At 36.7% G+C, this 24,962-nt stretch overlaps 1 protein-coding gene across 8 annotated transcripts in view; it reads right to left on the bottom strand.

The window, feature by feature from the left end:
• AKAP6 (A-kinase anchoring protein 6) overlaps positions 1-24,962 on the bottom strand; it is a 273,850-nt gene that overhangs the window by 218,015 nt on the left and 30,873 nt on the right. For 7 of the 8 annotated variants that reach the window (XM_030482075.1, XM_030482071.1, XM_030482072.1 and 4 more), the window contains one exon: positions 4,778-5,135. In XM_030482075.1, coding sequence (XP_030337935.1) covers positions 4,778-5,135 — 358 coding nt within the window. Of the gene's footprint in view, positions 1-4,777; positions 5,136-15,824; positions 15,902-24,962 lie in introns of those variants that run through there. The other variant, XM_030482074.1, reaches the window with a different exon arrangement.

A 24,962-nucleotide genomic window follows, 5' to 3' on the forward strand; every position in this document is an offset into this window, starting at 1 on the left:
GGAATGTATTCGTAACAGACTTTAATGACAAGAGCAGAATAAATATCAGGACAGAATGTAGGCAACAATGCAGTCCTGAATCACGTTGCTCAGTTGCCATTTAGTTTGTGAATATCTAAATACCACAGGTACACCTCTGTTGCTCATTTCATTACAAGTATCCAGCTGCCTAAAATTTTGCATTTCTGAACTCAGACTACCACCAGCCCTGGCAAGTCTGAGCGACTTTGCACGGAATTTCCAACCCTAATTAGTACCTGGAAAATTGACATTTACTTGGTCATCAGTTTTATCCTTTAAGGCACTGACCTGGTAGGTGAGCAAACAGTATGTGTAACATCTCCAGGATTGCACTCTATGTAGAATACAGCTTAATGCTCTCCAAGTTCTCTTATAATACAGTGTTGTCAGTACAGTCTAGAGATTCAGACTCCAGGAAAACTTTACCTGTGCACTCAAAGGTAGTTTAGGTAGCACAGATGAAAAGCTGTACAACTGCAGAAGCAAAGTATGTTGTCACAAGCCTTAAAATAATAGAACCATTGAGAGCCATCAAACCAAAGGTGAGAAGAAAGAATAGCCCTGCTTCTAGTGTTACAGAAAGACATGTGGTAGATGAGGTACTTTAGCAGCGCTGCTAACATTGAGTAAGTCCATTTACAGGTTATGATAAAAATAATTCTGAGTTTCAAACTACAAGAAATTGAACTTACTGAACTTCTCTTCCAGACTCAGCTTTATTTTGAGTTATTTATTTTAACATCTGAAGAAAATACTGATTTTTGCTCTTGAAAGGAATTGATACAGGGAAAAAAAAAAAAGTTGAAAATTACTCAGAAAAATAATTTGGCCCAGCCTTCAGTATTTATTCAATAAACCCAGCAATATTTAATATTATCTAATTACTAAAAGCCTACTGAATTCAAGAGGAGAGGATGAGAAAGATACCTACGGTACCCTGTTTTTACGTTGGTGGTGTAGTGATTTTCTCCACAATAAGTTAGAAGTTAACAAACATTTTAAACACAAGATTATCCAAATGACAGGGGGTTTGGGATTGGGGTTTTTTTGTTTGGGGTTTGGTTTTTTTTTTTCCAGAAAGATAGAAAGCAGTAAACAATGAGTTGAAGCACTAGGCCCTTCCCTGAGAGGGTTAAGGGATATAAAGTAAAGCAGAAGAGTTGGAATTGAATCCAAGTTGGACCTCAGGAGGATTCCAAGAAAGAATTCACTGTAAAAGCAAGCATATTTTATTCAGCACAAAAAAGCTAAATGGATCATGAAATCATCGCAGCATGTTCACACAATACAAGGACAGAGAGAGCACTCTTAGATTTGCTTGTAGTAAAAGCTTTTTTTTTTTTCATCTCTTTTACAAATATTTGCAACTGGTAACAGCTACACTGAATCTCTTAGAGATGTAAATGTATCTTAGGACAGCTTGAGTTAAGAGTGATGACCAGATAAATGACTAATATAAGGCATTCTGAAACCCTGAGAGTTATGATTCATGCATCTAGCTTACTGAAGCACTCATGTGAAGCTGAGCTTTCCAGGAAATTTCCCAAGGGACAACATAAGACAAGCCTCCCACTCATGCTGCGTGGCTAGTTCTGAGAAAGGGCATTGAAAAAGTGAGAGAAACAAGTATTTTTCAAAGGATCGGTGGTGGCCAATAAAACCCTAAGTCATGTAGCATGAAAAGAGACTGGCAGCAAACACCAAAATCCTCAGGGAACAAGCCACAAGAGAAACAATGCTCTTGATTACAGAAAAAGCAGAAGAACAGACAGATCTGCAACAGGGATACAGAGTAAATATTCACCAGAGAAAGAGATGATCGGTTTGTTGAGCAATTTTCCAAGGAATAACATAAAAAGTCTGCTATGACCTACGTCCTCATACCAGCCCTACCACCATGAGCCAACTGACAGCCAGAGGAAGAAAATAAACTTTAAACATCCAAAACGAATAGAAAGCTGCATGAAAAGGGAATTGGACCTCTCCTGGCTGAGGAAAACAAACTATGAGAAAATAAAAAATTGTTTGCCTTACTGCTGCATTTGCAGTCTAATAATTATATTCAGAAACTATTATGTTATAGACGTTTATCCTGAGTCCCTGAGTCTGTATCATTCATTTCTACCTTTATGATTTGGACAAAGAAGTAGAGAAAAGCCTTCTTAAATTTGCAATGTGTGTGCTTGGGGGAGATACTTCAAACATACCAGAAGAAACTAAAAAATTCATGGACACACTTGAGAAATGGAAGACCTTAAAAAAAAAAAAAAGAAAAGAAAACCACCCCACTAACAAAGTAATAAAATAAACTCAGTAATGGACAAAGGCAAAATCCTACATGTAAATTTCACAGATGTAATGGATAAGAGAAATGAAAAATCCAAAGTGCAGCAAAGAAGTTTGGGCATTACAGTGAATCACAAGCTGAACATGAATCAAACGTCTCCTGCTGTTGTGGGGAAAACAAATAAAATAAATACTAAGCTGGCATGTATTGTTTGATAGACACATGAAATACTTTTTCCAGCCTACTCAGCAATGGTGAAGTTTCACATTGAGCATTGTGTCCAGCCCAGGCACAACAGTTCCAGAAGGACCCAGATCAGTTGGAAGGAGCCTCTCAAGGAGAATTATCAGAGCACAGAAGGAATAAAAAAAGAAGATCTAGCTGAGGTTTTGGGGTTTTTTGCTTAGCTGATTTTCATCAATGCAGAAGGATACAAAGACAATTTAAAACATAGGTAAAGTCTGAATAAAAGCATTTCCACAACACTTGCTTTTATAGTCTTATTTTTGCCTGTATACAGGTTTAAAGGTAAGCAGGTTACAGAAATTCTGTACATATCCTTAATGCATTTATTAAGACTTTGCTGCATTTTTTACTACTTCAGATCTTGCTGAAAGCTTTTTCTTTTTATGTTACTTGTGAAAAATTTAAAAATATATCAAATATTTTAAAAATATCTTGAAATACAATTCATTATCGTGCATACACAAAGATACACACGTGTATAAACACACAGGAAAAGAGCAATTCCCTGTGATTCCAGTCTGCCCATCGAATATTTGACAGCATCAATGACATCCCCCCCAGGCTGGCAGACCAGATAATTGAGATTTATTCATGTTATTCTTTTGTCCTTTTTTTACAGTTGCTTTAACAAGATTTCTTCTTAGATCTATACAATCCTTAGGTGCTACAGCAATCACTTACATGGAAAAAAACATTAGCAAAGTATTTTATGAACTACCATTGACACTTGCAACTTCACAAATAAATTCTAAAAGGAGACTGTTATTCACTGAGCTCCATTTGGACATAAAACATTTTAGCGGATGTATGGGGGTGAGTTATGTGTACAGAATATTCTTATTTTGTAAGCTGGCACAAATCAGTTGTCTATGCTCTAAGCCAGCCCAAAGCTGTGTGCAAATACCATCCACAAGCCCCACAGCCCTTTAGTTTCAGCTCGGCAGTGCACTAAGATGGCCACAAGCAATTCCAGATCAGAACTGGCAGTAAGTCCAGCAAGTTTTGTTATGGAATACCTTTTAGGCATATTTGCTAAAACTCTACTGCATGTTCTGGTCACAGTCCTTTCTCTCATCAAAGGCTGGCAATGTCTACCCCAAATTTTTCAGAAAAGTGGAGGAACCATAAAAAAAACCTCAGGATCGGCTTTCTCCTTGGTTAGAACTGATTGCAGTACAACTGCTCTATGGTTAGCGCTAGTACACAAGAGTTGTATTTTAAGACAGCCTACAGCTCCAGTCCTAAAATAAACACAGATAAAATACCATTGCGCTGAGTATGAAGCAAGACTATGTTCACATAAACAGGCCTCAGAATGCAACGCTGAAGACAGCTCGGTCTGAAGAGATAACATTTGCCTGCTATTTTTGGAGACTGCTGTCTTCAAAAGCATGCTTCATCTGCTGCAGCAAACCAAGCAATGCAGACAAACATGCAAATACAGTTCCAGACACTATTTGTTTGAATTACACATTGAATTTCCTTAATACCTTTAAAGATTCAACATCAAAATTTAAATCTGGGACCAAGACAGAGATAATTGTTTAAAGGTACTTGTGTTCAGTTGTCAGGGTGGGGGGAGATTGTTGCTGTTTTAGTTTTCATAAGATACAGATTCTGGGGGGAAAAAGTCCAGTCTTGCTAATACATTTTCCTGCTAGTGGGGGGGGAAAGTTGATTTACTGTTTGTGACTGTTCAAATCCTCTCACTTCACAATTCTTATGAAGACTCAGATCTGAAAGAAAATTCTACACGTTTACCATTTTGTATGTAGTCCTACCTGAGTTCAATCTTGAGCATAGCCTTTATGTGACTAAAAGGCCAGACATTAGACCACCTTTCCACCCTACTACCTCTGAAACTTGCTTAGTTTTCAAATGAACAGCCATGCTTATTGGGACATGAATTTGGGAGTTTTAAGTACTAAATCCTGTTAAAATCAATATGAATATTTCTGGGCTTTTCTGATCTGTCTGGTCAGGTTGTATTAGCTGCTCTTGGAGTGTGGGCATGTTCGTTAATGTGGTTGTGACTGTTGAATTAAGTGATGAGTAAGTAATGTTGCAAAAAAATCTGAGAATGACAGTTTCTACTATTTCCCTGAAAAGGATTTATTCACTTCTTAACACAGGCTGTCATACTGCCCTTTTGTTTACTTTACTAGTAGAAGAGTTGAGTGAACCACCTTCACTGAAAAGTCTGCAATATAAAATTCATCCTACCTTCAGCTGTACTAGGTGCACATCCACATGCTTGCTGTCTGAATCCTGCTGGACAGAGTATGTCAGATCCCTGACTCTTTCAGACGTCATCCGAAGCCAGGTCTCAATTTCTGGCAGGTGGAGAACAATCTTCCAATCAGCCCCAGTGTGTAGAGGAGGTGGCTTTTCATACTGCTGGCCAGAATCAAGCTCCTTCATGACATCCTCTTCCCCATCTTGTTCTACTGTCGGAGTCATGTTTATAAGCATAGGAGATGCATCAGATGGCATGGGATCCAGTTTTTGTGTTGTCATGGGAGAAAGTGCTACATCCATGGCTAACATGGGAAAGCCTAAACCATAATTCATTCCAAAACAGCTGCAAAGAGAAAAAGAAAAGAGACTGCATGTTACAAATTTTGCAACGAAAATGTTCACAAGACAAGGAGTAAATGGTAATCTCTGTGAGGTATCATAATTCTATGCAAATTCTTCTACCTAGGCTCGCTTTTCTACACCAGCAGTTCAAGAATTAATAGATACTTCAAATTAACTGTGTTGATTTGAACAAACAAGGTTGGTTTGATTTTGTTTTGGTTTTTTGGTTGTTGGGTTGGGGTTTTGGTTTTTTTTTTGGGGGCGGGGGGGGTGTTGTTTGTTTGGTGGTTGTTTTTTTTTTCCCCAAAGCCAACAAATACTGCATTTCTCTCATTGTAGAAAATCACTTTGGAAATTACAGTTTTCGCTGATGAAGAATATGTACTGATTTTCTGTAACTGCAACAGAAGGAAACTGAGCATTGATAAAGCTAGAAGAAATGTACTTAACTCCACAAGTTAATATAGGACTGGTATTTGCAAACTAGCATGCATTAGAACATATTCCATGGCCTGAAATTTATGATGAAAGACAAATTATCACAAGTTTTATTCACATTTCCTAAATGTCCACTTGACTACTGATCACATCCAACGAAAGTTCTGAAGGCAAATTTGAAGTAAATATTGACAACACTTGGTTGATTTATCGTAGGCAGATTTTGGTTTGACGTTTAAATTCTTGTAATTTTGTTAGATTAAGAACTGTTGCAATAAGCAACAGCTCTGTCAAAATTTAGAAGTAAGAATTCCAAATGTCAAAATATGTACCAAAAATTAAAACATCATTTTACAAGACTGGCTTTATGAAAGCCCAAAAGCTTTAAAGTGTCATCAGTTTACACTTATAAGTTTCACTGAAAAAAGTAAATAAGTAAAACATTTTATTTTGTATCTCGTTCTCTGTACACTCTAGCTGTATGTAATATAGAAGGCTGCTGTAAATCTTATGCAGGAGAGAAAAAAAAAACTGAACAACATGCACCTGGTTTGGAGCTAAGTACCTAAAACATTATGAAAACTTTAATTCAGTAGGAGAGCTATGTTTTACATAATTTTGGAGATACCCAAATTTGCCACATGCCTGCCTCTGACATACAACTTGACTAAAGTTTATACCAGCACTTACTTGCTTCTTCAATGCTTGCAAACCTAAGCTATATTCAGAAAGTCTACATTAGGAGAATTAGGAAGATTGGGTCCTTTTCACTGTTTTAACCAGTGCATATTGGAAATACTTCAACTTCATTTTTAATAACTTTTATAACTTTTATAACTTGCATTCCTTTTCCATAGTGGAAAGACTGCAATTAACTCAGTTATGCAGCTATTAATTTAGGCAGTATTCCAAGTTTTTAAGTGTTGACTCTCTTTTCTATAAAGACTGCATGTTAGATTTCTATAAAGACTGCATGTTAGGTTTTAGCATAATAGCTGTAAGATTGCAGAAAAGAAACCAGTGCCTTTCACTATTAAATCAACTACACTGTGACAACTGAGTTACATCGCTAAATATTTCAAGTGGAGTCTCAGCATCCAGAAATTACTACTGCAGGCAGTGAGAGTATCGAGGAAATAGCCAAACACCAGTCTCCTTATCATAGCCAGGAAGGACAAAAAATTATGTTTAATATTAATTTGATTTTATTTCCTGTTCTGTAGTAAAATACTTTTTGCACATTGCCCCCACAAGAGAACTTTTAACTGATATTAAGCTAGTAAATATTAATTTGGTACTTCAGAACAAAATTTTCTATTCATGCAATCAAGGAAAGGGAATGAAAAAAGATTCCAGTTCTCAGTGCTTACTGTACAATTTCCAACTCTTTTAGTTTGATTTTTGAAGACTTCAGAATTAATGCTGTCAAATAAATAGCTCTGCAGCAAGGCTGAAACCAGCATTTCAGGATGATGAGTATATTTTTCAAGTCCATCTCTTTTCACTGCCCATTTTTCAACTTAAACTCTGTTGCCATACATACTCAAAATATAGTATTAGACAAATCACTCAATTTGAAAACATTTTTATGTTAGACACTGCTGATCACAGCACCCTCTCTAAAGTGTATAAATCAACTGTTCTAACAGCCAAAACTATCATATTACTTTAAGCATATTCTTTATATTTTTTACTCCTGAAAATGAAAGTTTGGTGAAGCACATGTGGTCCTTATTTCTGCATGTTTATTGTTAACAAATTAAACATTCCTGAATCCCTACATGATACAGAAACATGGAAAGTCAAACACTTGTTTAGGAATTTTTCCACAAAAAAACCCACCCTGGCACTCTATCAGAGTTTTTCAACATGACTCAGCTCTAGTAAGCACATTAAAGCAATTAGTGAACAGAAATTAAAACATGCTGCTGCAGAAGCAAACAAAAGCTAGTTCATGCTGCATGCAGAGCATAGCTCTAGCTTTGATACACCGAGTTTGCAATTAGCAACCATTAGGAACCTGCTGACCTGTTTTTTGTTACGATGTGATTGACTCTATATACTGGCTCCCCCGCATTACAGCTAATGCCTCCTTAATCCTAGTTGCTCTTAAAGTCAAGTCCTTTAAGTCCTTTTCTTTCTGCCAGATCACAAGAAGTTGCCACATTTCAAGTAAGAATATGTGGAGAAACTTTAAAATAGATCATTCTTTTCACATTTAATAAATAAATAAATGCATTAAAATCCTACAAAGGTAATAAAACACACTGTGGATACCAATTAGCAAGGTCTGGTAAAGCTTTAAAAAGCTCACAAATGCTTGAAAGGAGCAACTTGTTGCAGCTAGAAATGACCGAATCTGAACACTAGGACACAGATTCATCAAATCGTTTCCTGGCAGAATAAAAAGGCACTAACCACCAACTACGCTGTGAGAAAGGAAAACTGAAAGTTTCTCCTGCGCTCTCCAAGAAAGCTGACACTGGAGCGGTGCGTTCACAGGAGTGCTCCTAAAATCACTGAAGAAACAGTAAGCTCCACCCTGTGATCCCTCCCCCGACTCCCCCACAACTGTGGCAAAGGGAGCATCATTCCCCTGTCACGCCTGCACAGACCCATCAGTCACACTGGCAAGACGTTCCGAGTGCAGGCTTCGGTCACCCCCATGCCTTGGATAGGAAAGGAAAAGAGGAAAGTGCCTGGCACAGAGGTGTTTTTACGTAAAATTCTAATGTCGAAATACTAAATAGCAAACAAAGCCCAGCAGAAACAGCAAACCTCACAGACATATCTACTTTAAGCAATTTAGGAGTTACAAAATTTGCCAAAATACTTTTGATCAGAAGTAGGTTCTGCTTTGTGGGATATTGACCATGTGCAAGTCAGACTTCCATATATCTAACTAGGTCAGCAGCCTTGTGAGGACTGCATTCACAAACTTGTGTTAAGACACCAGCTACTGAAGATGACTAAATTAGCTGTTCTCCACCCCATTCTCAGACAGACACTTGCATCTATTGTCCTCTAGCTATAACCTTTTCCCTCCAATTTTTAGAATATTACTTTTATACTGAAACGGGGGAGGTGGAAACAGCAAGATGGGGCACTGACATCCTTCTTCAGCAGTTCCAGTATTTGCATAATGTATCACCAGTGACATATGATAAATTTCAGCAAAACCAATTTTAATTTGAAATTTGAAAAAGTGTATTGAAGAACAATATTCTGTATTCCAAGCTGTCATTCAGTGGATTAAAACATTTGCTAAAAAAATATACGAATGGATGATCAAGTTAAACAATATTTTGGGCTTATATATTGTGGTGTTTGATATTTTAAGTGACTGATTTTAAATGCTGGCCTTAGAATTTGTTATATTTCTGGAGTATTTTGTTTTTGCAGATTCTGTGGGATGTACAGATAGTGGATTTTAAACCACTATAATAAGTGTTAGAACACATTAAAACTGAACACATTTTTTAGAGTTGCTCTTTTTACACTGCTATGCAAAAATTATTTTTGAAAAGAGGTAAAGAAGTGATTAATTCCTTCTAAGCAGAACCTCCACCACTAAAGTTCTTCGTAAACATGAAAAGCTAAGCTCAGTCTTGCTTTCTACATCACAAAACCCTGGTAGCATCATTGACAGTTTTAAGCAGGCAAGCAATGTTATATCAGACTCTAACTACCTTCTAAACCAAACCATTTCTGTACCTCAAATAGCTGTATAAACTAGATTATTTTAAATTTGCAGGTGAACAGCTGAAAATACATATGTCCTGATCAATAAAAAGTTCATCTCTCAATATTTTCCAGACATGGCCTTCTTTTCATCATCATAATCAAAGTCAGAGTTATGATGCCATTATTTTTAAAAATACGCCTAAAATTATTTGTTTCTGTTACTTCTGAAGCTACTGTTTCAGTCTGCTGGAAGGACACATTTATGAATTACAAACATAGCTACAAGCTTTCTTTACTTTCTGTACTCTTTCTGGTGGGATTAAAAAATAGATGAATTGATAGTATTTATTTGCCTTATGTTAGATCTTTCTATACAGTTCTATATTTTCATATATACTTTTATAAAAGGTGATAGTTCCTGTGTAAGCACATGCACACATATGCTTTCTATCTTCATCTTTAGTAAGTGCATTATGCCTAACAGATGGCTGATTACCTTCCACTAATCACATAGCAATGTCGCTTTCCCCTGGTTTTCCACTCAATCAGATGCTAACGCTTTTATACAAAACATAGAATGTGTGTGTCAACCATAATATAGTTCATCAATCACAAGACTCCTCTCACTCATTCTGCTCCCCAATTATTCACATTTGCCTTGTCTATTAAGTGCAGGCCATATATACTCTGCCAGCTATCGGATCATCCACGTTTTCCTCCAGCAGCAGTTGGTTCCTGTCAAACAAAGCTTCATTAAGCATTTTAAGCCATACAGTAGTCCAACCATTGATCAGTCGTGCAGACACTGGGCCAAGTGAATGTTAATGAGTTCTAATTTTTCTTACTGTCACACATTGTTAAAATCAGCCATAAGCATTATACAGCCACCTGTCTGTCAATTCATTCCATTCTCCAAAATGGCCCCCAAGCCCCAAAGAAACTCCATCATTAAATAATTATGTCTGCTTGCTGACTTTGAAATCTAATGATGTAAATTTTAACATCAGATTTAATGAGTTCATTGATGCTCATCTTCTAAACAGATACAGTGGAAATGAACACCTCACACAGCCAAGTTATTTTCCCTTTTTTTTTTTTTCCCCTCATTTCAATTGTCTCAGGAATTCTCTGCCAAGTTATAAGGCTCATTACATCTTTCCTTGACCATGTAATCTACTGTATCTACTGCAAAGATAAACTGTGTCAGTACACCAACAACCTGAAATACATCACATCACTAACTACATATAGAGCAACTTGAATTTAATCACATTAACACTATCCACATAAATGGATTCTGTTACTGATTTTCTACCTGATTTAAGAAATACAGCAATTTCGAAAAGCTCTCAAAGAACTGAATTCTAAGAGAGTCAATTTAGGTTTTTCTCTTCATACCATTCCCTGTGAACACATTTAAAAAACACCTCCTTTACAATTATCATACCATTACATCTAAAAATCTGAACAAGTTGGACAGCAAGGGGAAAAATTTTCATGTAGCACTGTTGGGCTTCCTATTTGATATACATAGACTCTTACAAGGTATATCTGATAGGGAATACAATGCTGCCTGAACTCGTGCAGGATATGGACCAAAAAGCTTTGCATAGCAATGCCAATATTAAGCCTGAACATTAATGTGATTCATCATCAAAATTTTTAATGTGACTGATTTAAAGTCCGTTAAAAAGCTTACTCCCAAGGCTTTCATGGTAGCAAAGCCAGACCACCAATGATTAACTACAGAAATCCCACCATCGATGTTTGAGTTCCTAATTATAAGTCAGGATTTAAGACACTGCAATGACTAAAAATGCTCTTTGATATCTGATGTTTCTCGTTATAATCTAAGGTGAAGGAAAATGTAGACCGTACAAGGCAAATGTTTAGCTAGAAACTGGAAATTATTGTGGCAAATCAGTGCAAATGGAAATTCGACTGGAAGATTTGGCAAAGGATTTGCCTGAAACAGCGTAGTAGGAGAGACTACAAAACAGATAGACCACAAAGTCTAGGCATTATATACCCAAGCAATCTGCAAGGAGCCAAGGGTGAAATAGCCAAATTGTGATTGTGGCGCACATGTTCTTTCATTTGAAACTTGTCTGGTTCCTAGGATACCAGTTTTTAAAGAAAGGTTCTGGGGGACCTTTCCACCTGATGTTTATGTGAGGAAAATTAATAGAAACTGTAGCAGAATGAAGCAACACATGAAAAAGTACCATTTTTTTAGAGGAAGAGCCTTCATCGCTTTTGAAAAGCCACAGTATTGGAGTTTTCCAAACAGATCACAAAATGTTTTTGACAAGAACCAATGCCAAGAGCTAAAGGAATCTAAATAGCCATGGGATAAAGGAGGAAGGTCACTGAATGGACAAATAATTGAGTAAAAGGCTGGAAACAGTAGCTATAAATGGAAAATGGAGAACAAATGGAGACAAACAGAGATCACAAGCATAGTCTCACAGAAACCTCTGCTAGGCAGAAAACTATCAAGGTTCCATTAAAAAAAAAAAAAAATCATTGGCTTAATACTTAGTAGCAGTCAAAAAGAAAATCAGATTTTAGGAACATTTAGCAAAGGAATAGGAAATAATGCAGAAGAAAAAATTAAAAAATTATTACATCACTATAGAAATCCATGGTATACATCCAGCACGGTATGTGCAATTCTGGCCCCCTCACCACAAAAGGAATACAGTGAGGCTGGAAAAGAGTTCAAAAAAAAGGCAATTTGAAGGACAAACAGGAATATGTAATCACCTCTGTTCAAATGAAAACTAAGCAGGCTGAGATTCTCAGCCTTGAAAAAAGGTAACAGAAGGATGGAAGGGAGGTCATAAAATACCAATTTAAAGACCATGCTATCCAGAAACTTTAAATATTGCTGTTTTTCAGAACCTGTGCCTCTTTATTCTTCAGAAGAACCCTAACCTCTTCTTCAATGGAAGCAGTCATCATATTTGCTATGTGTTCTTTGTCCAAAGGTCTTTAAAGTGGTAGACCACAATTCCTCTCAAGGTCTCAGTCCTTTGCCCAATCACCTTCTATACCTAAAAGGGTGCTTCAGCCGTTCTGCTTGCCATGTTTTTTGCATGCAATTCTCCAAAGGAGAACTTGGAAGATCAAAGAAGGACCTCTTTCAAGTATTTCTTTCATGAACAGCTCAACAAAAAACCTTAACTTGTGAACAACTTCCTTTTAAAGAAAGCACAACTGAAAATTTCGAACAGTAAACAGTCCTGGACTCACTTCAAGCCCTCAGCTTATTCAGCATCTTCAGCTGCTTCAATAAACTCGAAGACCCTGATCTAAATTCATTTAAGTGCATATATATAAAGCCACTAGTATGACAATCTATATGAATAAAAGCTTTGGGTATAAATCCAGTATACTCATCAAATCAATGATTTGCACTTGTACTCTCAAGTCAAGGAATTTCATAAACTGTACAATATTATGGCCCTACAATTAATCAGTGGATTAATACTGGAAGCAAAGCAGAGTTCTGTTTCAGAGAGAGAGTTCACATCTCTCTGTACCAAGAAGTACCAAGTGTGCATCTTTACACAAGCACCAAGCATATCTAAAAATACACCCCATAGTTCTTGTCCAGCATTAACTGCAATTAGAACGGGGGGGGGAGCAGAATTTAAAAAAATGGCTCTTCTTCTGAAATTAATTTCGTATTGGAATTGTCACAGTGAGCCTAGAAAACCACTACGGAGAAAAAGGAATACTTCCCTACTAAAGAAAATATGCTATCCATGCTTATGTAAAAACCAAAACACTGTGATGTATACTGAAGTATTGCCTGAAACACTGCATACAGTTTGTACACTCCCAGCTGATAGCGTTTTATGTGCTCACTTACCAAAATTAAAACAAAAAACCAAAACAAAAAAAAAAACCCACACACCAAAAAAAAAAAAAAAAAAAGGAAAAAAGAAAAAAGAAAAAAAAACAACAAAAAAAATAAAAGGCAGAGAGATTAGCTGGAAATGATCCCATTAGACAACTGTTACGCAGTACAGGAGGAAAAAATCTACACTACAGTATGTACAGACATTGAAAACAATTGTGTAGTGTCAGACTCACACAAACAGAGGAATATATTCAAAGCATCAAACATATTGGGATGAGTAGTTTTGTTTCCTGGCCATTTCTGACTCAGCACAGGTCTGCCCTCTAGTAAGAAACAGTGTCTGGGAGACGGTGTGGTACAAAGAGATTAGCATTAAAATGGACAAAGGCAAATTAGCTGCTTCATATTAATTCATAAGCACTCCAGCATCCTTTATTAGCTATCTGCCCTACACCACCTTAGGCTTCTGTTACCCTAATTTTCACTCCAGAATGTCAGCAGTACATAGAAGATATATATAGTGGCAACTTTCATATGCTGATTTTTTGATGTACATATGAGCAGTTGGTGGTTGGTTTTTGGTTTGTGGATTAGGGCGGGATTTTTAAATATCCCTGCATAAAGCCATTTTTGTTACTCTAGTGGCCAGTACTAAGCAAAGCATTTGCAATCATAACATTGTTTTTCCCTTCACCAGCTACAAAAGTCAGAGCGTGAAGGATGCAAAATAATTATTCTAGAAAGAAGGTGGCCACTTGTTCCAATTTCTTTTCTCAAAAGAGATAATGTGAAACATCTTTCAAATTGGAAGACAGAAAAATCAAGATTAGGTTTGGCTGAATACTAATCTGGATTTAAAATGGTCTTTAAGTATACACAGAAGCAGTGAGACATAAGTCAGAACATTCAGAGCTGTTTCACAGGGGATCTGCTTATTCACTGGTGTGTGTATACCACCATAGGTCCTTGGCTACCCACCAAATCTGACCCATGTCCAGTCAGGTAGCAGACCAGAAAGAATCCTCAATTGTTGCTATGCATTTGTACAGACGTGATCTTAAATACTTTAGTCACTGAGAAGCTTTTTTGAAAAATTATCCACCATCAAAATACTAAAGAGATTATTTCCACTTCCTAACACAAAACAATTTACAGATACGACATTTCATTTTACATCTGTATCACTTTCTTGAAGTGCTCATCCACTAAGGGGGACAAAGGCTTCACCAAGAGAGTGGTGCGGAACACTAGGGCCAACCTTTTCCAGCTGCAAGCAAGATTACTGTTAATTCTCTCTAAAAACAGCTAGCTTGGTAGCTTTCTAGGAGCTGCTGCTGCTGAAATACATACAAGTCCACTTGTTTTGCAGCACCAAATTTTACTCAAATTGTGCATTAAAGGGAACTTCCTCATTTCAACTTCAGGATAAAACTCAGCTGTTAATATTTAAAAAAAAAAAAGGGAAAAAAAAGGAAAAATTCTTTCATTTCAGCTACCTGAAAATATCTTATCAAATCACTCACAGAACCCTAGTTCAAGTTTGTTTCTTTAATTGTATATTTACCTGGTGGCTGGGAACAGGAGATTTTGTAATTGAAGGTTAACTAATTCTACAAGACTGCTCCGCGATTATAAATTTGAGACAGAAAAATCCTCACATCAAAAATTTCCCATGAGTAACACTGATGGCTCATAGTCAGTTTGTCATCCACCAACACTCCCAGGTCCTTCTCAACTGAACTGCTCTTCAGTAGGTCAGCACCCAACCTGTAATGGTACATGAGGTTCTTCCTCCCCAGGTGCAGTACCCTACACTTGCCCTTGTTGAACCTCATTAGTTTTCTCTCCACCTAAATTCTCCAGTCCATCAAGGTCCCACCGAATGGCAGCACAGCCTTCAGGTGTATCAGCCAATCCCCCCAGCTTTGTATCATCGTCAAACTTGCTGAAGGTACACTCTAGGCCTTCATCCACATCATTGATACACAAGGTAAGATTTGAGCCAGTGTTGATCCCTGGGGAACACCACTGACTACAGGCCTCCAACTGGATTCTACTCTGCTGATCGCAACCCCCTATACTCCAGCATTCAGCCAGCTTTTGATCCACCTCACCATCCATTCATCTAAACCACATTTCCTAAGCTTACCTAGGAGGATGTTATCAGAGACAGTGTCAAAAGCCTTGCTGAAGTCAAGGTATTAGCTCAAAGTTAGTGAAAATAAAAGTAATGTGTTTCTCTAGAATTTCAGACTCCAGTTTCATAATAAATACAATGCTAATCACTTAGGAGAAATCATAACATTATTTCAGGAAAACTAATCCAGAGGCTAAACAAGTTTATTAATTTTTATCATGGAAATTGATTATGAGAAATTAGTTACTTTTATCAAGCAATGTGACCTCATAATAGAACAGACAAGAAGAACAAGGCAAAGTTATTTTAGCCCATTTTCAAGTTCTATTATTTCTCATTCTTTCACATGTACTATACAAAGTATGTCAGTCATAGTCAACCTCTACCTATAATGCAAGTCTTGCATCTTTCTCCAGTAGTCACTCAAGATCACCATTTGGGCTTCTTTCTTAAATTAAGGCAGTATCAGACAGGTAGTGCAATACTGGATGCTAGGTCTTAGTGTAAAAGTTATAATTTAAAAAAAAAAAAAAAAGTTATTTTTAAAAGGAAAAATGATCTACCTGAAGAATTCTTTAGGACACAGTATTAGTATGCCAGACCCAACAGTGCAACTTCAGATCTTCAAGCTGCCCCAGCTCTGATCCTAGTGATAAAATAAATCAAAATAACCAGAAGACATGCTGCAATTTCTGAAACTAGATTTGTTACTCTGAATTGTAATAATTTTGTTATAATGAAAATTCTTGAAGAAATCCCTACTTTTTGGAATTAAGAACCATGCAGCTGCTAAGACCAGAGAGCCTGATCCATTTTGGAAATCAGTATTCTCTGTTATATGAGACACAACACAATGTGGTTAGCTGATCCTGCAAAATTCTCTCTGTCATGTAACTTTAACTATAAATAATTTAGCTGTCAAATATAAAATTTTTAGACCTTATCTAGAAGAAGCCCATAGCCAGTACTTTTTGTCTCAAGTTGGGAATTGGCAGAAACAGACTAAGTTCTCTTGAGCACAGATTGATTTTTTTGTCCTGAGTCATACTGAAGAGTTCTGCTCTATTGTTTTGGTTCCTGGTACTATCTAATATCAATAATACATTATCAAATGTGTATATTCAGTTGTTTCAGACTTTCAGACATTTGGTTATCACAGTAATAGTGCACTGTAAAATGTTTTCTTTGGTTTGGGGATTAATATTTAATATCCATGAAAATAAGAGGCTTCCTGTACTACAAGATGAACCATGGCTTCAGGAACTATTCTGCAAACTCTCTCTCAATCACTACTTGGATAAAATCCTGACCCTTGATGGTGACATACTGGTTACCTAAAAATAGATATCCAGTCATGCTGTGTTATCAGTTGATTGACACCATCACTCAAGATAATGAGTACAGTTGCTTTACCCCATTCCTTTCTACTGCACAATTTTGAAGAAAGGAAGCACCTTTGTCCACCTAGGAGAATGTTACAGTGGAAGGATGTAACTCGGACAACAATGAATGAAAACCAAGAACAAAATAATCAAACAAGAAATGAATACACAGGAGTTTTCACTCATATAGCTCAAGTGGTTTATTGATATATTTTCTACCATGAAAAATTCATCTTTACTGTAGCAAAGTAAAACTCTCAGTCATATCCCACTGCTCATGAAAAGCAATGTTCATGCTTTTTGCCAATGAGAACTTCTTTAGGAGAAAAATATTCCTCTTTTAATCTTGCAAGACATACTTCTCAATGTCCCACACAATTAAGTAGAAAGATACTATGCAATCCCCCAAATTGCAGATAGGTATGGGTACAAATTTTGTTTTAAAGCTCAACAATTTGTAACTGCAGGTATGGTTAAGAGGGACAGAACTCTCTATTTCTTAAACGCAACCAGGGAGCTGGGAGCGGGGTGGGGAATCAGTACTATTCAGCATCATCTATAAAATTATAAGGATGCTTTCATTGTTTACATGAAGTAGTTTGTTCTCACAGGAGGTACCTGCTTATGTTCTAGGGCTATATAAGGTGGACTAGATGTTGTTGCAACTGTTTCTTAATGTAAGCCATTAAGAAATGGCACAGGAATTCTGGAAGATACAGCTTGAAGCATCAATGCTCTCTGCATGGGAGTTGGAACTCTGGTTCAGCAAAGAAAGGAAAGTATATAGATTTAAAGATTAGAGAGAACAAGGACTCTGAACAGAAGTTCTGCTTACTCTGGGTACCTTTTTTCTTTCTTCCTGTCTTTCCCAATGATTTTGACTCTTGTGTGAATGACCATCACAGCCAGAAGAATGTCCACTTTCTCTTGTGGGTATAAGGGAAGACAGAGGACTGCCAGGTGGTGGTGGAAAGCCTGGTGGTGGCACTGTTATTGGTATACCTCATGGGAGAATCAGAGGTGGAGTGGTACTGGTGGTTGGAAGGGCTGGGAGGACAGGGGGTTGTTGAAGTAGGCCGATGGAGCTCTTGGAGGGAAAAGTGGAGGTGGCTTGGTAAAGTTGTCTACTTTGGGATTAGATCGTTCTGAAAAAAACTGTACGTTGCTGTTTTCATTAGCATGCTGCCTGCTGCTAGTGATGATCTGTCCAATCACATCTATTGTGCCAGGTAATCACCTGTTTGTTGGAATTCCTGATTTGAATAAGGCAGGAGGAGATGTGAAATTAGATCTGGTTGACTGCACTGCCAACTCTTTCTCCAAATTTCCAGTTCTGTACCATAATTTTATTTGTGGATGAGGTAACTCATAGAACTTCAAGAGCCATTCGTATTCTCTTGTTTTTCAAGTAAATTTTCCTAGTGTATTCACTGAACCCATCGTTGAAATAATCAGAGACATCAGCCCCTGGCTTTCTCCAAGGGGGTGAAACGAATCTATATCTTCAAACGAATCTATATCTACTTCCAGAAGTGGCACACCATTAATACTCCCTGGTGTACCCAGATCCAGCCCTTTAACTTTTGCACCAGAAGATCCATATTATTATTATTATTACTGAGCCTAGTAATAGAAAATAATAGGGATATTCCAGCTGTCAGAAAGCCACCAGCAGAAACAGTGGAAATGCTGGAAACGACTGTGCTCCCAGCAGCTGTGGAATTAAATGCTATTTATAGAGCCTGCCACAAATGATAACATTTTTTCCAGAAACATCTTGAAAGCAGTGAAAAGCTAAGAGGGAGGGAGGGAGAGATGAACAGTCTCCTGGGAAGGTAATTTTCTTTGCAGTCGCCAAAATCTGATACAATTAAGATGACATGGATGTTTTCTGCATCACTCTTCTAATTGGTAACTACACCCTTTGATGATATTTTAAACCAGAACAGATGCTTCTGTCTTATACAAATTTACTTTGCTAAACAAAAGGAAAACTGCATCATAGATGACTGGATGTTTGTCCTTTATGCCGAGACAAATTGATTTTACAAGGATTACAGATGCTTATTTGTGGAATGAAAACTATGACAGCTTAAAAATTCCTCTAAGCTTAGAATAGTAATTTACAATGGACAGTGTAATAACATAATTATCTTTCCCAAGCTTGTTCTTTCTCTCACTGATAAACAGTGAAAACCACAGGAAAAGCAGCTACAGGTTTACCAAAAATTGAAGAATGAAATTGGAGGGAAAAAGAAAGGATTCTTTTCTCTTCCATTCCTTTACTATCACATGGGCTCACACTTAGATCCAGCCCTGAAATGTAGTAGTGCACAGCCCCCACACAAACAGCATATCTGCATCTAACCTGAATACAAAGTGTCTTCCCATGGGTTTAATCACGTGTGTTCCAATTAGTATTTTCAAGTCCTTATCATTTTAACAGCTCTAGATTCAAGTTTTCTTCATATTCTTTTCCCTTCAATATTTTAATAATTTTCTAAACCTGGCTTACTGAGAATTTTGGCCTACATCAAAGCCATTCCAGAGAAACACCAAATCATGTGCTTAATTGAATTATGTAAATTGTCCAGCTAGTCACATATGATGTCTGTTTATGTGCCTAAGATCTTGGCTGTGTCAAAATAGCTAAAGGCAGCGTTTTATAGCTGTAGGCAGCACTAGCTTCATCGCTGTCTTTTAAGCTCAGATTTTTTTGTCAGGTGAGCAGAAATAGACCCATATTGGGTATTTCTGAGGATGTCATCTTAAATTTTCTGTAGTCATGGGTACACCCACAATGATCTAACACCCACAAGTGACTTAAAAATTATACTAACTAGGATTTATTATACAAACCGTTCAGTGTTTGTGCTTGACATTCTAGCCGATTTCTGAAGAAAATCCCACTCGCTTGTAATGGAACTGATTGGGGGGACTGAACTAAATAAGCATAGCATATATTGCTTTATGCAAAGACTAACAATCCACACTAGTAAAACTCACACAGGCATTTTACAAGTTTGTTACAAGCAAATTTAGGCATTTCCTTCTTTGTGATGCCAAGAAACTACTAGAACTGAAAAAGCATTTCTAGATTTGCTTCATACCATAATTCACTCGCGTTCAATGCTCTGTCATTTTCAGCCACTCCATGATCCTGAATTTTTATCTCTCCCTGTCCCTTTGAAGAGCACATAATGTAGCACTGTTATGAACCTTGTGAGGGGATCATACTTCATACTATAATGCAGATAAATAATGATATCACATACTAGTTTAACATCTTTTTATACAGGCCATAGCAATGCACATAACTAAAAAGTAGAAATAATATGCTATTCAGTAACTCATTAGTGGGAAATGATTCTAAACAGGTGCTTGCTAGATAAATAGAAGGTCTGTAAGAGTATGACAACAAATAACTGGAAAAAAAAAGTGTCATTCAAGGAAGCATAAAAAAGTAAAAACATGAATGAGTCTCAGAAGCAGCTCTAACAGTTATTTCACAAATTTTCTTTCTTGGATAGGAAATCAGTTAATTTTCATAGCAATAAGCTATTTACTACATTTAGAAAACATACAAGATGTGTCAAATTTCAATCCATATACATACTTTACATTTATTTAATTTGTAATTATTTTGAAAATTCTCCATGTGCTTTCATGCAAGCCCAGGCATTCCTGTGTTTGCAACCATGACATCAACAATTTTTTAGACTGTTTGCAGTCTCATTAAACATCTATGACTAAACAGCTTTCTATCCCTTCCCTTGTTGTGATGCTCTTTTCTATTTGAATTAATTTCTCTTTCCTAAAATTAGTTTATCACAGGTTCTTCTTAAACTCACCTACAAAACAACCTTATAGCCAGTAATTCTTCAGTTGCAACCATCTTCCCTACCTTTATCAATCCATCAGATAAGAGACCAACCCATTTGTTCAAACATCAGCACTTAGGACCATAGCCTTTCAGTATCTAAGATATTTGCATGGGACTGGTAGCTATGACACAAGAGCTAAGGGAAAACTGATCCTCCAGCCAGAGGCCAGGCAGGATGTTACAGGATAAGGCAGCTCTAACCTTGGAGACAATCCCACTCCACCAGACCTTTACAATTCATGTTACAATTACATTTCCTTTTGCACACTATGAATTGCACATATGCCAGAATCAAATCTTGTACAACTCACTAGAAGCAGTAGTATGTGCCAGGAGAGGAACTACAGTGCCCTCACCAGCTGACATCCCCATCAGCTAAAAGCTTAGAGCTGCCACTGCTCTGTGGCATCTCAAAAACCTATTGCCGACTGAATCAAGCCCAAACAGTCCGTGCTATAGTTGACCCACCTCAACTTCCTAACACCTCTCATTAGAGCATGTTTTTGTTTGATCATCTACCTTTGGCCTCCAATTTTGTTCAAAGTATATGCCTTAATTGAATCATGCTCTAAAACCCCACAGCATTATGTTCTGAGTCTTATCCTGAGTCTCTTTATATTCAGGACTAATAAGAATCTTCCTTGCAAATTTTAAGTGCAGCTGGAAATCTTTGACAAAACTTGAAATGACTATTTTTTTCAGCAATCTACATATTCCTTTAGATTCCTTAAACTCACTTGAGAGAAATTTGGTCATATTTCAGCTGTCAGACTTAAATTTCTCACTGTCATTGCTTTCACTTTTTATTAAGGAATTTTCTGCCTCTTCAAAACAGATATGCTATTCTGTTCATAGAATTGCATTATGTGATTGCACACACAGTATTAAAGAAGGCCAAAATGAACACAGAAACACTTTTCAACTAAATTCAGTCTGAAATATTGTTTAAAAATATGAAGAGTACAGTAGAGTGTGTTACAAATTGGGTAATACATTTTACAATAAACTGGAGAGGTTTTACTTTGTATTACAAAGCTGTCAAGACCATTTTTGTGATGACAAAATGTTTGTAACTCATCTGGTAGCAAAAGCTTCCAGATGAGTTACAAACTGATCCTGGGGAAAAAGTGAGTCTCCAGTGGAAAGGAAGAATGTTAAAGAGAAATGAGGGAACTAATTCTGCTGCTGTTAAAAACACAAAAACACACACACACCAAAAAAAGTAGAAAGCAGCATTTGACAATGAAAATTTCCAATTGGTAAATTACAGTAGTTTAAAAAATATTTTCATTAGAAATATTATGTTGACATCAAGCTGTTTGGATTGACTGCATCCTGTTTTTTCATTAATTAAATAACAACATTAACTGAATGCAGTTGAATAGTTGGCCTACAGAAATACTCCAGTTTCAACTTACTACTTCATAAGTGCTATGGAGTCTCATCCCATATATCAAAAAGTCATTCTAAATGCCAAGACATGCAAGACGTGCAATTCATTTTGAGTGCAATTTCTCACTGAATATTCTGAAACCTAGAGTAATTCACTTGGACAGTTTATGCACCACTGTGTAACAGAAACACATAAATGTCATGAAGTAGTAAAAGTTTTTTAGTGTGTAGGAGTATCTGCATGAACAGTGCTATATGAGCATCACTTAACTTTCATTCTTTCTTTAAATATAGACATTAAACAATCAGAAGGATGTAGCAGTGCCAAAAGAAGAAGTGAACTTTGGCATTTGCTATTGCTCCCTGTAGGAGTTTTAATGCATATCTGTTTTCAAGCATCTTTTTTTGTGTAAGCATCCTTTTGCATTGCATAATAGCAATGGGCATTCTTTTCTGCAACATTAAAGCCTCATTTTATCTTGATGTTACCAAATAGCTTTAGTCAGAATAGAAGCTTTTTGCCTACCAGAGAAAAGGACAGTACTGAATATTAACTTAGAAAGTTAACGCAAAACAGTAGCTCTTCAGAGTAACACACAGTGACAGTCTTTGCCATCCCTCTGCTGCCCTGAGTTTCTTTCTGGGTGAACAGATCTAGTCATCTTTAAAAGACACAAGTAAAACAGGCCTGGAGATAGGAAATGCATTTCTCTAGTAAGGAAAGAAGAAACAAGCTGAAATAATGCAAGTTTTCCCATAACAGCCTATCCAATTTCTGAGCTGATTACCTATTCAGGCATAAGGGCAGGATTTCCCATGATAAGAGTGTGGGCCTGTTAACCCCAAAGTCATGCTCACAATGAGAAGAAGTAAACACTGATAAAACACAGTGTTTTTTCCAATACAAAAAAAAAAAAAAAAAAAAGAATATATTCTAAAAAGAATTCAGAAGCAGCTGGCTAGTTCAGGGATCTTGGAAATAAGCATTTAGTGGGGAATCAAACAAGGTTGTTTTGAGGTAGATTCCATGGGGATTAGCAAGGCCCAATACTATTTAACATTTTCACCAGTAAGCTGAGGGCAAATATAAAAACACTGCTTATAACATTTGCAGATAGTCAAACTAGTGGAAAGCTAAAGAATGACTAGTCCAGGTCTGTTACAACAAGAAGCCTCCCCTACTTTTCCAGAGGAGCCCTAGTGGTGGCTAAGGTCAGGCTTTTTGAAAACTAGCCCAGTAAATAACATGCATTTTAATCTATGCAAATGTAGAGTTGCACACCAAAGATAATGGAATGAACTCAGTAACTAACATATGAGGGAATCCTGACTCAGAAAAGAACTTAAGGATTGTTAACAGCAAAATGCAAACGAGCAGTATATGTTAACACTGTGATCACACGAGTTAATATGATTTTTGGAACAAATCAGGAGCTGGGAACAGCAGGAAAAAACTAGTACTACCTCTGAGTAAAAGTCATATTGAGAATGGAATGCTGTGTGGAGGTGTGGTATACACATTTCCAAAAAGATGGAAAATGTGTGGCAAAAGTCATTGAAATAATAATAGATGTTTAAAATTAGAAGGCATAAAAAGCTTAATCTGTTTAACATATCAACAGGGAAACTGAGGGGCATTTTCTACGGAGACATGGAAAGAGAACATGGAGAACACATGAACTTCTAAAGAATATGTTTTCTATTAAAAAGCAGAGAAAAGCTCAGGTGTGAAAGTTGAAGCCAGAAAAGATCAAATTATGAAAGAAGTCTCTAGCAATAAGGACAATTAATAATGATAATCAAATTACTGAGAAATTACAGCAATTGTTGCTTAACAAGAAAGGAAAATAACAGTTGGCCAAATGAAAGTTATTAGGCACAAACATATGCAAAAATCTAAAAACTTTAAAACCTAGAAACTGTTCAGGAAAGAAAACTGCCAGAAAAAACTGCTGGAAGAGAAGTGAGGATTTCTGTAGTTGGTCTCAGATCCGTAGGCCATGCTATGTTTCACAACACTACAGTAAGAATGCTGAACTACCAGGAAATTAAACACCTCACTCCTTCTGATCATGCTCTTGTTTTATTGGCATTACTGTTCTAAATATTTAACACTAATTCACTGCTACAATCCCTCTTCCCCCACTAAGAGAAGAGAATCATTAATAAACACGTTGCTTTGTAAATAATGGATTTTACCATTTGCTAGCATTTCTGAAGTATTTTCTTTTGTGGCAAAATAAAATTTGATTTCAGAGCATTTCTGAAGGGGAAAGAGATTGAAATGAAAGAAGCTTACATTGAAAACAATTTTTAGCATTTATGGATTTTTCTTTTTTTTCCTTTCTCTCTATCTTTCTGTATTTCTACAGTTAGAAAATTCAGCATGGCTAAATACAACTAAAAAAAGAAGTTCAGAAAATAAATTATTAAAGTATCACCTTCAGGATAGTCTTGAAATACTCCTTCCTGATGTACAGCTGCAGTAACATGATTGATAATGCAATGAGCCTATTCTGAGTGCCTTCGTCTAGACTGTATTACTCAGTGTATCATACTGGTTTGATTCAGCCTATTGGAATATAAGATTCTGATACCAAAAACAAGTTTCAAAAAGAGGTGTTTATTATACATTGCAGAGAATAGCTCTGTTTCCAAAAGTGCAGAGTCAGTCAGTCAGGGATAGTTCGGCTGTATACTATATCCCCTACAAACACAGCCTGAAAGGAAGGAAATAACCTCCTCTTCCATTCCTTTTCACCTCTTTCTTTAAGAATGAAGAAACAAATCTATAGAAGGAGAGGAAAACAATTTGTATTCAACTTTAGAGAATGTAACCTCAACAATGATTCTGTAAATAAGGAACTACAATTTACCAATTTACTTAATGTATATACTTTTGTTATTTCCCCCCCCCCCTTTTTTTTTTTTTAATTCGTGTAGGACATACTCATGGAATGCTTCTGTTTGATTCCTAAGATTCCTGAACAGACACTGAAAGTTCTGTATTTACATTCATAGTCATTTCAAAGGCATAGCAATAT

The sequence above is a fragment of the Strigops habroptila genome, chromosome 4 (assembly GCF_004027225.2).
Source record: "Strigops habroptila isolate Jane chromosome 4, bStrHab1.2.pri, whole genome shotgun sequence".
Lineage (NCBI taxonomy): Eukaryota > Metazoa > Chordata > Aves > Psittaciformes > Psittacidae > Strigops > Strigops habroptila.